At 35.5% G+C, this 16,066-nt stretch overlaps 1 protein-coding gene across 1 annotated transcript in view; it reads left to right on the top strand.

Moving 5' to 3' along the window:
• EFCAB13 (EF-hand calcium binding domain 13) overlaps nucleotides 1-16,066 on the top strand; it is a 201,090-nt gene that overhangs the window by 177,182 nt on the left and 7,842 nt on the right. The window contains exons 44-48 of the mRNA XM_087854723.1: nucleotides 8,279-8,383; nucleotides 11,745-11,798; nucleotides 12,353-12,457; nucleotides 14,489-14,542; nucleotides 15,232-15,336. Of these exons, the coding sequence (XP_087710849.1) occupies nucleotides 8,279-8,383; nucleotides 11,745-11,798; nucleotides 12,353-12,457; nucleotides 14,489-14,542; nucleotides 15,232-15,336 (423 nt within the window). The remainder of the gene's footprint in view (nucleotides 1-8,278; nucleotides 8,384-11,744; nucleotides 11,799-12,352; nucleotides 12,458-14,488; nucleotides 14,543-15,231; nucleotides 15,337-16,066) is intronic.

Below are 16,066 nucleotides of genomic sequence, written 5' to 3'. Positions count from 1 at the left end.
TAGCGTACAAGATAATCAGATGCTCTTTGGAGTCTCCATAAGCTTTAATGAGCTTTTATGAGTAAAGGGATTCTATGACCAAAATGTTTGATTTAAACTTTTTTTTTCTATAATTCTAACATTTGAGCCATCTCAGGGTTGGCATGTGTTGATTACCTTTTCACTTGGTAATTGATCTCATTTTCTTAGCTTTTTGTATGTTAAATAATTCTGAATTATATCCTTGACATTGTTAACTGTTATGTTGTGTGGACACTGAGTCCTGTTAAAATTCTTTGAAGAATGTTCACTGTTTTTGTTTTAGTAGATAAACAACTGACTGAGATTCAGAACAGAAATTCCATCTCCCCTTCTCTGGATGATTCCAATCTCAGTTCACTCTTCAAACTTTGTTTTACTGCTTTGGGTCTATCTTGCATGTGCCACTTGGGTTAGTGTGACACTTGGGCCCTGGTTTAATCTTTTTTTTGGGGGGGGTGTGGAATTTTAAGTCAATTTTATTATTTTTTTATTGTTTTTAATTTTTTTTCCTAATAATATTTTTATTATATTATGTTATTCACCATACAGTACATCCCTGGTTTTTGATGTAAAGTTTGATGATTCATTAGTTGCGTATAACACCCAGTGCACCATGCAATACGTGCCCTCCTTACTACCCATCACCGGTCTATCCCATTCCCCCACCCCCTCCCCTCTGTAGTCCTCAGTTTAAAACAAACTGGTTTAATCTTAATTAAGTTCTCAAAGCTTTTGCTATGATACTTTGTATCTGTCCCATGCAGGCACAACTCAAAAGTGAGCCTAAGACTTTTGCAGATTCATATATAGAATTAAGGGGTCCCTTTCTCTATTGTTCTCTTCTCTCTGGAATTCCCCCATATTTTCCAACCTGAAGGGGGGCCCCTTTTCCAGGTTTCCCTGGTCAGAGAGATGGAGTTTTTATCAGCGTTTTAGCTTCCTGCTCTGCCATGTTGTTCTGTTACTGGGGCCCCACCCTCAGGACAAAGCCGTTAGGGAAAAGAGAAAGAAAACCAAAAACAGAAGGCTCACTTGTGCAAGTTTTTGTTCCCTTGTGTAGAGTAGTGTTGTTGCTTTCTGTGTTTTCTTTAGAGTTTTTATTCTAATCTTCAGGAAAAATAAGCTGTAGAGAGCAGATACTGTCATGGCAGAATCAGAACCGGCCTCCTATTTTGTCATTTAAAAAATACATATTCTTTGACATTTTGAGATGTGCATTAGGATACTTCTTATAATTGTTGTCGGTCACATAATAGAGTTATCACATACTTGTCATGGTGTCTGCATGTGTGAACTTGGTTTTAGCTCGTCATTGTGGTACATTACAACTTTAAGTTGTGTACTGTCGGTACACATATGTTGAGTTTAATTGCTGTTTAAAAACATCTCAAAAAAAAAAGTCTCCAAAATTTTGCACTGTGGTTAACAATTAAACAGAAAGTTGTATACACAGGGAAAGCATGGAAACAGTGGCAAGGTGTACATATGTTATTAGTTAGGAAAACAATTCATCATTGGAGGAATGATCATAATTCCATTTTTCCAAATTTTATTGTGAAGCTATAACAAAATACTTTTTGGACCTAAGAAAGGAAGTTACCCACAAAGAGAGAACCTCTGTTACCTGTTGTTACTGACACATATGTAAAAGAATTTCCTGTGATACACCATACACTGCAGTTGAAGGCAAAAGAAACTGCCAAATCCTTCACTATAAGTGAAACAAAATTCAAAGCAATGAAAGGATGGGCATCAAACATCAACTTGTCAAAATTTCTCATTAACTTTAATTGCACCAAAAAGAATGAAATACCTAGGAAAGAAAGTATTTTACTTCTTTTTACTTCAAGATGTATTTATGTGGCCTATGTGGAGATGTAAAAAACCTATGCTCTGAAAAACTCTAAAGCATTGGTGAGAGAATTTGAAGATGATAAAAACAAATGGAAAGATATTCCATACTCAGGGATTGGAAGAACAAATATTGTTAAAATGTCCATATTACCCAAAGCAACCTACAAATTCAGTGCAATCCCTATCAAAATACCAGCAGCATGTTCTACAAAACTAGGAAAATAATCCTAAAATTTGTATGGAACCACAGAAGACTATGAATAACCAAAGCAATCTTGAGAAAGAAAAACAAAGCTGGAGATATCACAGTTCATTTTTCAAGATATATTATAAAGCTATAATAATGAAAACAGTATGGTACTGGCACAAAATAGACACACAGATCAATGGAAGAGAATAGGGAGCCCATAAATAAGCCCATGATGATATGGTCAATTAAGCTATGATAAAGAAGGCAAGAATATACAATGCTCAATAGATAATATCTTCAACAAATGGTGTTGCGAAAACTGGAGAGATTGAAACTGGACCACTTTCTAATACCATACACAAAAATAAACTTCAAATGGATTAAAAACCAGATTAAGTGTCTGCCTTTGGCTCAGGTAATGATTCCAGGGTCCTGGGATTGAGCCTGGCATCAGGCTCCCTGCTCAGCAGGGAATCTGCTTGCCCCTCACTCTTTGCCCCTCCCGCCATTCATGCTATCTCTCTTGCTGCCTCTCTCAAATAAATAAAATCTTTTAAAAAATGGATTAAAAACCTACATGTGAAACCTAAAATGATAAAAATCCTAGAAGAGAGCACAGGCAGTAATCTCTTTGACATCAGCCATAGCAATATTTTTCTAGATACGTCTTCTAAAGCAAGGAAGACAAGCAAAAATAAAATATTGGAACTGCATCAAAATAAAAAGCTTTTGCACAGTGAAGGAAACCATCAATGAAACAAAAAGGCAGCATACCGAATGGGAGAAGATATTTGCAAATGATATATCCAATAAGGGGTTTGTATCCAAAGTATATAAAGAAGTTTTACAACTCAACACCAAAAAAAAACAACGTAATGCACAGGACCTGAATAGACACTTTTCCAAAGAAGACATACAGATGGCCAACAGACACATGGAAAGATGTTCAGTATCACTCATCATCAGGAAAGTGCAAATCAAAACCATGATGAAATATCATCTCACACTTGTCAGAATGGCTAAAATCTAAAACATAAGAAATAACAAGTGTTGGTGAGGATGTAGAGGAAAAGGAACTCTCACACACTATTGGTGGGAATGTACATTGATATGGCTACTGTGGAAAACAATATGGAGGTTCCTCAAGAAATTGGAAATAGAAATACCATATGATCCAGTAATTCTACTACTGAGTATTTACCCAAAGAAAATGAAAATGCTAATTCAGAAAGAAAAATGCATCAGTGATTCTGAGTTGAAGAGTTGAACAGCGATTCAAAAGAATTAGACTCTAAATATGAAGTTAAAGTAATTGCAAGTTCATTTCACATATTTTTATGTTTGCGTAAGAGTATTTTAAAAATCTATTTAAACATCATTCAATAAATATAAAATAAACATTCTAAGTAATAAGGAAAAAAGTAAATTTCCTGGCCTAGATGATTTTCATGTTCTTATTACAGTTTGTCATCTATCTTTTGAAGTAGGACACATATATATTTATAATACTTTGCTTAAGAATAATAGATAATAGGGGCGCCTGGGTGGCACAGCGGTTAAGCGTCTGCCTTCGGCTCAGGGCGTGATCCCGGCCTTACGGGATCGAGCCCCACATCAGGCTCCTCCGCTATGAGCCTGCTTCTTCCTCTCCCACTCCCCCTGCTTGTGTTCCCTCTCTCGCTGGCTGTCTCTATCTCTGTCGAATAAATAAATAAAATCTTAAAAAAAAAAAAAGAATAATAGATAATAATCCCCTAATTTAATTTGTTATATATGGAAAAGGAAAATTACTATGTGGTGTACATGGGAAAACTTGAGGCAGTTGCATCAAGAGCCTTCCGTAAGTGTACACTATCTCTGAATTTTATTTACTCAGCATACCAGTTTTTCTAAACTCTGAAGTAATGTTAGAAAGTACCCTTTAATTATCTTTGTACCCTTGTGACCTAGTATATTTCAAGTATTGGGTATGTAACTTGAAGGAAATGGCTCTCCTCTGACAACTTTGCACATCTCCACATAGGCCACATAAATACATCTTGACGCAAATCTAACCTAAGTCTTTGTTGAAAGCTTCATGATTCCTCCTGGAACAAAGGGAGGTAAGCAGCCTTGTGAGGAGCTCCCACCAAATGGTTTCTCTATCTGCTTCCCTATCTGCAGGAGACTGTTACAAGGTCATTGCTCATTTATCTCCCTAGTTTCTGTTGAACACAGACTTTCCACCTCTCTCCCTTAGGGTACAGCTGCAGGGTTCTGTGTAAGTCTGTAAAACTGGTTGGTTACAGTTTTGAGTGAGCTCCTCAGCGGTTGAACAACTCGTTGTATGTGCCACCAGTCATCTGGCCCAGGTGGTTCAGTGCTGTACTCTGGGACTAAAGAGTCAGGGATCGACACTGTGCTGATCTTGCTTCTAGTTTATAAGTAACTGTCTTAATCCATTTGAGCTTATTGTCTCATTACCATCAAAATCAGCGGAAATGTGGCAAGCCAAGCTAACAGCTTCAATGGTGACCTTCGTGACCCTGTTAAACACTACACCACTGCTTAGGGACTTCTTGGCCACTTGTCAGTAACTAACATATAATGACTAAATAAATAGGGAAGGAAGGGAAATTTACCTATGACGAGATGAATAAAGTCTTTAACAGTTGCTTCAAAGATGCACCAGTCATGTGTCACTAGCCATTCCATGATTATCGTAGTAATTGAACACTTGTTAAAAAAAATTGTATTGGGAATATATGAAAGATTATAAGTTTTATCATTTTTCCATTTATTTTTTTTTTAAGATTTTATTTATGTATTCGACAGAGGTAGAGACAGCCAGCGAGAGAGGGAACACAGCAGGGGAGTGGGAGAGGAAGAAGCAGGCTCATAGCGGAGGAGCCTGACGTGGGGCTCGATCCCATAACACCGGGATCATGCCCTGAGCCGAAGGCAGACGCTTAATCGCTGTCCCACCCAGGCGCCCCCATTTTTCCATTTATTATACAATGATAGATAGGCTTTATGGCTATACCATAATTGAGCAGGGTCATAGAATATGGCCAACATCAGTAATGCTTTCTCCCATGTTTATAAAGTAAGGTGAATCAAAACAACTCAGAAGTATATATTGTCACTTTGTAGACTCCATCACCTTGGGCAGAGTTGGCAATGTTTCTGTAAAGGCCAGATCATAAATATTTTAGGCTTTATGGACAATGTAATCTCTGTCATACTGCTCAATTCTGTTGTTGTAGTGCAAAAGCAGCCATAAACAGTGCATAAACAAATGAGCGTGTCTGTGTTCCCATAAAATTTTATTTGTGGACACGAAAATTGAAATTTGTATAAATTTTATGTGCCACAAATAATATCCTTTTGGATTTTTCAACCATTTAAAAATGTAAAGATGATTCTTAGCTCATGGGCCATATAAAATTAGGTGGTGAAAAAATAAGAAGATGTATGCACCTTAAAAAAAAAGACGATGGGCTGGATTGGGCCAGGTTCCATAGTTTACTAATCTCTGATAGGGAACATGGCATGTGTTATATTACAGAATTTCTGAAAACCAGGATTTATAAGTTGAAGATTGACATAGGGCACAATATGAAAAAGTGGACTTTTACAATATAGGGGTTTCATACTTTGTTTCTCTGAGTCTGGGTCACTTTATTATTATTATTTTTATCTTTACTTATAGGTAATGGGAAGGTTGATTTTGATAAGTTAATGGATGCAGTGAAAACTCTTACAGGTGAGAAGTTAATAGTAATCTAAGAGTATAAATTTTACTCAAAATTGTATTTCAGAGATTTTTTTTTACTTGTTTATTCTACCATTTTATAAAATCTTTCATTTGATAGAATTTTTTAAATCTAATTTCTTAGAGTTAGGCTTTTGATCGTCTACACTTTATTAATAAAATTTTCAGTTCTGTGCCTTGGTAGCAAAATCTTCGTTTTTTGAATTTGACATTATCACTTTTCCTATGTTGGAGAAAAAATACTCTAGATCAAATCAATGAATAGTAAAGTGAAGTTTTAATTATATGATTTAAAGATGATCAGAAACATTGTCTAATCTGATGACAGAATTATTTGGATCAATCCTAATAAAATCCTAATTCACTAGAAAAATATGTAACCCTTTTTTTCTTGTGTTGATAGTCCACACTTCTTGTAATTGTGTTATTTTATCTCCACTAATATGATATGGCTCATTTGAGTAGTGTTAAGGGAAGGGATTTATTTACATGAATGCTACTGGTTATATAGTTAGATACTGCCTTCAACAAGCAGTAAAGTTCATGTGGAACAGGCTCAGATGATTTTTTTTTTCACATTTTGACATTAGGTCATCCTTTAAGTTCTTATCTGATTCCATCTTGTGTTTTTGAAGGAGGGGAGATTGATGTCAGTGATGTGGGAAATAGTCTAGGAAACATGGGACTAGAGCTCACAAAAAAGGAATGGTTGACGCTGCTGAAAGATCTACCAATAAATGGTAAGAATTTCAAATACCAGTATAGAGTTTAAGGGGACTTATTGTTACATATTTGTGAAAAGTTTAAAAATTGTCTTTATTTGATCATGGAAGAAAGAATATGTATCTTGAAATATTCAGCATGACCTTGTTCTGCCTCAGAATGTGGAAGTTCCATCTCAGTTTAGGAATAACAAATATAACAGTCATGAACCCTGCCATTAGGGGAAAAGTGTTCATATTGTCACTTTTGAGTCCACTGAGAGGCAAAGAAAATTAAACCGTGAATATGAGAAACAGAAAGTATGCACTAAAGATGAAGAAAGACAAGTCAAAGAGAGAAATGAAAAAGAATATGTTTCATTAGCCGAGAGTAGCTTCCTCTACTGCTCTTGAGTATGTGGAATGTCTGCATTGTGAATCTTCTTTATTTCTTGGTTTCATTGTTTTAGAGTAAATTGGATATTTCTAGTGTAAGTAATCAAATATATCTTTTTAAAATTCTAGCTCTAATATTTTATCTTAGTGAATTTCTATATAATTTGTGACCCTAATTGTGCAATTTCCTATAGCAGATGGAAAGATCTATCAAAATAGGCTAATGGATGCTGTTAAGTCTCTTCGAGGTGAGTAAGAATTGTTAGAAAATACAGATAGATCTGGAATCTCTCAGGTTTTTTATTTCCACTCTTCCCTGTCATTAAATTTTGAATATCACTGGGCATCTATATTGATCTTATACTCCTTCATAAGACTGTTTATAATTTGCTATTGTATTTTTACTTTTGTGTGCTGGGAAGAAGAATCATACTCTTAGGGAGTATTTTTTAACTTAAAGAAAAAAATGAATGAAGCCTGTCTGTAATTTTTTTTGAAAAATTAAGGAATGATTAATTTATGCACATAATTTGGTCATTAGTAGAAATAATCTGAAGTTTCATCTAATGAAAATAAACTTCACTTATTGGTCAAGAAAATAAAAAGTTGTCATCTTTATATATGTTTCTAATACTGAATTGACTATACAGTAGTCTCCCCTTATCCACAAGGGATGTGTTCGAAGACCTCCAGTGGATGCCTGAAACCATGGATAATTATGAACCCTATATATACTCTGTTTTTTTTCCTATACAAACATTCCTATGATAAAATTGTTTACAAATTAGGCACCACAGTAAGAGGTTAACAACAACTAATAATAAAATAGAACAGTTATAACAATATAGTATAATAAAAGTTATATGAATGTGGTCTTTCTCTAAAAATATCTTGTACTATATCATGCTTTTTGTGATGATGTGAGGTGGCACTACAATGATGAGATGAGGAGACGTGAATGACGTAGACATTGTGATGTAGCGTTAGACTACTATTGACCTTCTGATGATAGGTCAGGGTGATACCTGCTTCTGGACAGGTGGGTAACATAGTTGACAGTGGGTAACTGACACTGTGGAAAGCTAAACTGAAGATAAGGGGGGATTATTGTAACCTTCAAATTAATTAATTTCCCCCTTTAAAACTTTATGCCATATAGCTTAGTCCTTGAAACCAGATTTATTTAAAGAAGTTTCAATTATTATATCTGTCATTGATTTTTGTTATCATTTTTATCAGATTTACTGAGCTTTGGGTCTTACTCCCTTATGCTAAACAGTTAATCATAATACATAAGAATTCATGGTTTTGTCACTTTTTGGATTCCTTAAATTTTGTCTATACACATGTCTCTTTCCCAAGGAGGAATGGTTGATGTCAACAAGCTGGACACAGTTTTGGGAAATATGGGCATGAGCCTTACAGAAGAGGAACTTAGAGATCTGACACAGAATCTTCCAGAAAATGGTAAACATGTAAATCTTACTGTGCTCCAGAGGAGCACTGGAAAATGTGCATTTTTTTTTTTTTACAAAAACCTCTGAGTATGATTATTTGGAATTAAAAAGCCCTTTAGAAAAACTTAGAGTGAAAAAATAGGCTTAAAGTAAGAATCCTTTCTCCCATCAGTCTCATCAACTTCATTAGAGCTTTTTGCACTGTGGAGCTAGGCTCAGGGAAATTCCCAGGACTAAGAGGAAAAAATAAAAGAAGTAAAGTAAGAGAGGGTGAGGAGGGATGGAAGTAGAATATAATGAGGAATGGAAGGAAGAAATTATAATAGTTGAAAATTATTAAAGTGCCACCGGGAATTTTCTTAAGTAAATAGTGATGGTCATATTTTCCATAGCTATTCGAAATAGAAAGTTAAAAGTAATAAGGAGTAATGAATATGACTGCCCCCCAACTATAGATGGCAGCTACCGCAGAGGAAGACCACTGTGGTGATTCTAGGAAGTATATCATGTTTCTGCCAGTCTTGACGCTATGGATTCCCACATCTCTGGGCAAGTGTCCATGAGTCCATGCTAATGTTCAGGAACTTGAAATCCCAGTTGAAAGAAGGAAGCAGTGAGACTTTTCCTAACCTCCCTATTCATGTTTTGGAATTGACGAATGAGGTGTATGTAATTTTTGTTGGCATATTTTCTTTGTAACCTGCCAGGTTTGTTTGATCCCAAGAAACAGACCTGTAGCAGAGATTTATATGCAAGAGGTTTCTTGGGAAGTACTCTCAGGGCAATACCTGTAAGGGAATGGAGGAAGGAGGATTGGGCAGAGGAAGTTCCACTGCAGTATAGTTGCTACAGAAGCCTCTGCTGCTCCCACAGGGGTTGGGCCTTTGTGCCCGCACCAGCCAGGCATTGGATTCAGGCTGTTCCCTGAGAGGGGACATAATCATAGGTGAGGCAGCTCCTTTGATGCTGATGGTGAGCCTCAAATGGTGAATGGTCATTCAGAGTCAGACCAGTGCAGTGGTTAAAGACACAGACGCTGGAGCCAGACTGACTAGGTTTGAATTCTGACCCTTCTGCTTAAAATTTGTGTCACCTTAATGTTTCTATGCCTTAGTTTCTTCATCTATGAAAGGGGTACATTAATAGCACCTACTTAATAAGAGTTTTTTATAAGGATTAAATGAGACCCATGCCTGGCACATAACAGCGTTCAATGAAGTTGTTTATTATTATCATCATTTTGTTATTATTATAATCATTACTATTATTATTAAGTCCTTCTAAAAGTTTACGGGATTATATTTGCAAACGTTTTCAAAATGTTTACTTGACATCAGTCATTTAGAAAAACTTTGAGAAGGACCGAATACTAGAGTAAAAACAAACCTTTTCTCTTGACATTTACATCAATCTATGTTAGTGGTTTCTTGTACTGTGAAGTCTGCACAAATTGAGGAGAATGTCACCAGAATCGGTGAAGGGCCAGGAGGGAGGCAAGGATAAAGAAAAAATGTGGAAAGAGGGTGCAGAGGGCAGGACCTGTGACTGTGGAATGTAGGAGAATTTAAAAGGGTCAAATGGAAATAAATAAGGGAGAAACACTAAAAACGCTAATGGGTGTAATAATGATTAAAAATTCACCCAAATTTGCTACAGATTTGGAGAGACCATGTTGCCTCAGCTATTCACAATACAGAGAAAGAGATAGTGTGTCACCTTTTTTGTTCCCTCATAGACCCTTGTCACAGAGCAAAGTTATGTACAACTTGGGCCCGCATGTTTGACATGTTCTCCCTCCTTAGAAGGCTTTAAGGATTCCCATATGAGGTAGCCAGACTCCATCATCTGAGAGCTGATACTAGGCTTCACTCCCCTCTTCATTAGCCAGAAACAGCTCTGGTTTTTAAGAAATGTTAAATAAGGTTGAAGTGTGACTGTTCACAAAGCAGTTCCCTTCTGGAAGGACAAGGATTGGAATATGTTAACCTTAGAACATTCCAGGAAGGCCAAGAAATATCTCCCCTGGAACATTTCCTACCTAGCTACTCCCATTGGGCAAATCCATTTTTTCTCACCTTATTTTCTGTGCTGTTCAGTGACATCTTTTGCCATTTCTTACTTTCCATTTGTCAGAGATAAGCTCTTTATAGAAAACATTTTGTTAAATTACTTCTATTTTCCATTATTTTTGATCCACTAGTGCAGCATGTGTGTTTTGTTTATTTTGTTTGTTGCTTGAACTTACATGTACAGAGAAACATGATTCTAGATGTGAGCCACTCAACTTTTGCCTTGAAAACCTTCTTTTAGCTCAACATGCCTATCTGAGATCATAATGGATTTTTGTATTGCCCTTATTAGTTATAGTTTCTCTATAATGTAGTTTACATTTCAAATTTTGTCTTCTGTTAGTCAAACAACAGGTAAATATTCAGAAAATAAAAGTGCGAAAATGTTTTTGCTGCTTTTCTCTTTCTTTTTTTTTTTTTTAATAATATTTATTTTGTTATATTAGTCCGGGACTGGAGGAGATTATGCTTTTCTCTTTCTAGAAACACAATACAATTGAGATTCTGATTTAGTGAGCTAATTCTGTGTAATGTTTCCATTTTATTGTCCCTTTAAAAACTGATACAGCGGCATATGGGTAGCTCAGTTAAGCATCTGACTCTTAGTTTTGGCTCAGGTTATGATCTCAGGGTCATGAGATCGAGCCCCACATCAGGCTCTGTGCTCAGTGGGAAGTCTGCTTAAGATTCTCTCTCTCCCATTCCCTTTGCCCCTCCCCACCCATGTGTTCACTCGCTCTCTCTCAAATAAATAAATAAATCTTAAAAAAAAATAAAAACTGATATAACAAACCATTGATTATCTCTTATGTATCTGAAGGCTACCCTTAACATCTAGTATGTCTTAAATCATTTCTGACTTGCACATATAATTTAAAGGGTTGATGAAGTCTTTTCAGTTTAATTGTAATAATGAATAAGTAGTGTAATAATGAAAAATTCATGGTTTTACATGAATGGAAATTTTCTAAACTTAAAACATTGAAATATTGTAGATGTTAACTTTTTGATTTTTCCCCCAATAGCCTAGATAAATAATAATTTTCTAAGATCTAAATGCTAAAAAGCAGCTAAGATCGAAGGGCTTTCCTATATATAGTATTTTTTTATGAATTAAAGCAAAAAAGGTTAACGTCACATTAACTGTGTTTGTGAAGTGTAAAATCTTTTTCTTCTTCACAGTAATGAAGGGGGGAAATAGAATAAGATTCTAGAGCAGGTGATAATTACTAAATTCCCCTTTTGGCTCATTTTCTCATCTCTGGTGTTACATATGAGTGTAATTTGTATGTTGTCTTTCAGTTGATGGGAAAGTTGATATGAAACACGTAATGGATGCAGTGAAATCTTTCACAGGTTAGTGATACTTTAGTAGTAAACTGGGGGCCCCAAGGCTTTACATCAAATTCAGTTTTTCTGTGGTGTTTTCCCAATATCCTGCCACTAGAGCCAATAGAAAGTTTTGTCTTAGATTAATAAATTTAAGTTTGGCAAAAGGAAGTAAAAATAAAGCAATAAAAAAATACCTATAGGACTAAATCTTAGTAAGATCCTGCATTCTGTAGAGCTTTACTTCCTAATAAAAGGTTTCCCTACGTGAAACTCTAGGCAGGCACAGTAAATGGCACTGTGAATTTTTGAAGGATTGAGTTAACATTGTCAGTAATTACATTATTAATAAAATCACATAACACTTTCTTACATTAGCCACCTATGTGGATTTAATTTGAGCAGTAATAGAAACGAATTTATTTTTCCCAAAATTTAAAAATATCCCTTACCTATTAGTATTGAAAGATCAACTAAGGTTTCAAGACTATATAATGAATGAGGACTGCATTGTGCTTTTGCTATTCAACCTACAATTTGAAATCATCAATAATATGTACACCTATTTCTAACTTTTGAAGGTGAAAAGGTTGATATCGATAACTTGGAAAATGTACTGAGAAATATGGGGATTGAACTCGCTGATCCGGAATATACAAAGCTCGTGAAAGCACTGCCCATTAGTGGTAAGCCTAAAAAATGCAGCCGGAAGCTTTTTAATAACTAGACTTTGTATAAGCCTGAGAGGGAAGTCCTAAAGCTTTAGAATGTAATGCCTAAAGACTATTGGAAAACAGAAACTTTGGGTCATTTTTAAAAGCCTGTCACCCAGATTGGAGGATGTTTTACAAAGTTAATGTTTTGTACTCTCCAAAAATGTGAAAATCATAAAATGCAAACACTGAAGAATTGTCCCACATTATAGAACAAAGAGGGGGCGCCCGGGTGGCTCAGTTGGTTAAGTGTCTGACTTCAGCCCAGGTTATGATCCTGGGGTCCTCAGATCAAGCCCCACATCGGGCTCCCTACTCAGTGGGGAGTCTGTTTCTCCCTCTCCCTCTGTCCCTCCCTCACCCCTGCTTGTGCTCTCTCTCAAATAAATAAATAAAGTCTTAAAAAAAAAAAAGAAGAAGAAAGCCATGACAACTTAATGCTTGTTATAGAAGACATCAGTGGAGCAATTGGTGAAATTTGAGTAAATTCTGTACATTAGTTAGGTGTACTACACCAATTATAATCTTTTAATTTGGGTAATTGTACTGTGGTTGTGTGAGAGAAGTCTTTGTGTGTGTGTATGTGTGTGTCCGTGTGTGTGGTTTTTTTGTTTTGTTTTGTTTTGTTTTGTTTTGTTTTGTTTTGTTTTGTTTTGTTTTATTCAACAGAGATAGAGACAGCCAGCGAGAGAGGGAACACAAGCAGGGGGAGTGGGAGAGGAAGAAGCAGGCTCATAGCGGAGGAGCCTGATGTGGGGCTCGATCCCATAACGCCGGGATCACGCCCTGAGCCGAAGGCAGACGCTTAACCGCTGTGCCACCCAGGCGCCCCTGTGTGTGTATTTTTAATTTAAATTCAATTTAATCAACACATACTGTATTATTTCAGAGGTAGAATTTAATGAGTCATCAGTTTCCTACTTTTTTTAAAGAAAATACACACTAAAGTAGTCAGGGGTTAAGGGCATTGTGTCTGCAACTCACAAACATGCAGAAAAAAATTAACATTCACATACAGAAAGGATGACAAAACAAGTACAGTTAAATGTTAACATTTGAAAAATCTGGGTGAAGAGTATGAGAATTTTTTGTACTATTTTTGCCACTTTCTGTAAGTCTCAAACCATATTAAAATAAAAAGCTAAAACAAAAAATTAATAAAGCTCTGTCAATGTCATGTAGGTTTTGGTTTGAGACTCTGAACTCTCTAGTGAAAACCTGCCACGATAAGGTAAGCAATGACCCAAATGTTACTTAAAAAGAATTTTAATATTTTTTGATGGTTGGGTTTTTTGGTCCCTATTACTTTAACTTTTTATTTTTATTTTGACATAATTTCAAACTTACAGAAAAGTCTTAAGAATAGTACAAAGAACTCCCTTTACCCAGATTCACCAATTTGTTCAGTTTACACATTTGTTTTGTGATTTATTCACACCCTCTCTTTCTCTCTCCCCAACAGACACACACGTGCACACACACTTTTTTTTCTGAATCAATTGCAGAAATATTTACCATCAAACACCCAGAAATAATAAATTCACAGGATTTAAAACTTCTGCATGAGAAAAAAAGAGCAAATCACATTTTAGAAAAAGCATTTGCATCAGGTATGACAAAAACTTAAGGAGCTTCTTAAAGACCTTTTTGTTAAGTAAAAAGACAACCCAATGTAAGAATGGACACCGGACAAAGGACATCAACATGTGTGTGTAAATGGAAGTGAAATACCTGAAACACTTTTTTTTTTTTTTACAACCTGATCATGTGTATTTCGGCACAATAGAATTCTGCTAAAAACAGCCTTGTGAGACAAAGTGTACATTTGTAAATGTAAAGATTTCAGCATTCCTTAACTTCAGTGCTACTTCAAGGTAAAACAGAACAAAATGTTCTAGGACAAATTATTATTCTTTTTTTAATCTAAGAAATAAATTCTGTTCTTATGAATTCCGTTATGCATTTCCCTGTATCAGAAACCAAATCCCTTTTTTTTTAAAACAGATGATGGAAAGGTGTATCAAAATAGGATATTAGAGTCTATGAAGTCTTTAAAAAGTGAGTAAGAATTCTAATATATTGTTCTTTTTGTCTGAAATCTTCAGGCTTTGCTTTAGAGTCCTGTCTCCCTCTTTGTATTTTTATTCCTTATTTTTGCTTCTTTCAGTATATTTTCACTTGACAGAGAAATGGTGTATGTACTTTTATCTTCATAGGAAATAACATACTTGGAATTTTCCTAATTTTGTTCCCAAATAAATAACTGGTATCTGGACATGCTCAACAAAATTGAAGTAGAGGATTATGTTCACGTTACCACATTTAGGAAAGTTGTCCAGCCACAGACACAGCCAATCTTGGAGTCTGAGCAATGAAAGAAATACTTCTTACTGTGCGTTAGGACTATTAGAAGTAACCGTTGAGTAGGTGCCAGTTGCCATTAAGCCTGATAACCTTCTTAAGAACTCCTTTTCTATGTAGACTTGTCACCAATATAGGTTTTAAGGAAATGTGTTCCATTTTCATTGTTCCTACTGACTTTCTCTGTCCTCTTGGAAAAGTCAAATGGAAGTTATAGTCTTATCAGGAATGGCAATAACAATACAAAGATGCAAATCATATTTTTTGATGCCTCTTTTACTATAAATAGCTATACATACTCATTAAAAACATTCAAAGGCATGAATGTATTTTTCACACTTTAGATCATTTAGTTACTCTCCTGTTCCTTTTCTGCCTTTCTTAAGGAGGAAAAGTTGATATCAACAGCCTGATACCTCTTCTGGAAAAAATGGGTATCAAGCTCACTGAAAAAGAACTTGCACAGCTGAGAGAAAATCTACCTGTTGATGGTATGGATACCAGATACTATTGTCAGTCCCTAAAAGGAATTTTTTCTGTCCTGTAGATGAGAATTTCTAACACTAGATTTAGTTAGTGGTATAATAAATGTTCACAATCTTGGGGAACCCTAAAATGAGGAACAAGGTGCAAATGCTTACGGAGGTTACTGCCACACAACATTGTTTTAAAGGTTCTAGCTACTTCAGTGAGAAAGTAAGATTAAATAATATTGGGAAAGACACAATATTACCTTCAGTTTCAGATGATATGATTGTGTATCTAGGAAACCCAAGAAACACACAGCCTAAAGGAAATCTGTTAGAACGATTGAGTCTTCAATAAGCCGTTTTGGTTCAGGTGGCTCAGCATAAGATAAATGTGCAAAACTTAACTGCTCTCCCTAAGCTCGCAATAACCAGGTAGAAATAAAAATGGGAAGAATATCAAACCATGAAATATCTAGGAATGAATTTTGTAAGAAATAGGCTAACAACACTAAAAAAAAAGGAAGTATGATTCATATGAAGAGAACTATAAAATCTTAAATGGAACATAAAAAATTAATGTTCTTGAAAATTAACATACAGGAGCAGTTAAATCAGATTTACATGAATCAGAGATTTTATTAAGTATCAAGCTTTACTAAGTCATGTCAGTGATAAAAGCAATCCAAAAAGCAAATACAGGTCTGAGTGTCAAGGGCAGCTCCACAGTTTTCTTTCTTCCCATGTTGGACAT

Source organism: Ursus americanus, chromosome 23, assembly GCF_024610735.1.
Source record: "Ursus americanus isolate L20-20 chromosome 23, mUrsAme1.1.p, whole genome shotgun sequence".
Taxonomy (NCBI): domain Eukaryota; kingdom Metazoa; phylum Chordata; class Mammalia; order Carnivora; family Ursidae; genus Ursus; species Ursus americanus.
Note: the sequence above shows the minus strand (reverse complement) of the source record. Positions and strands in the feature narration are given on the sequence as shown.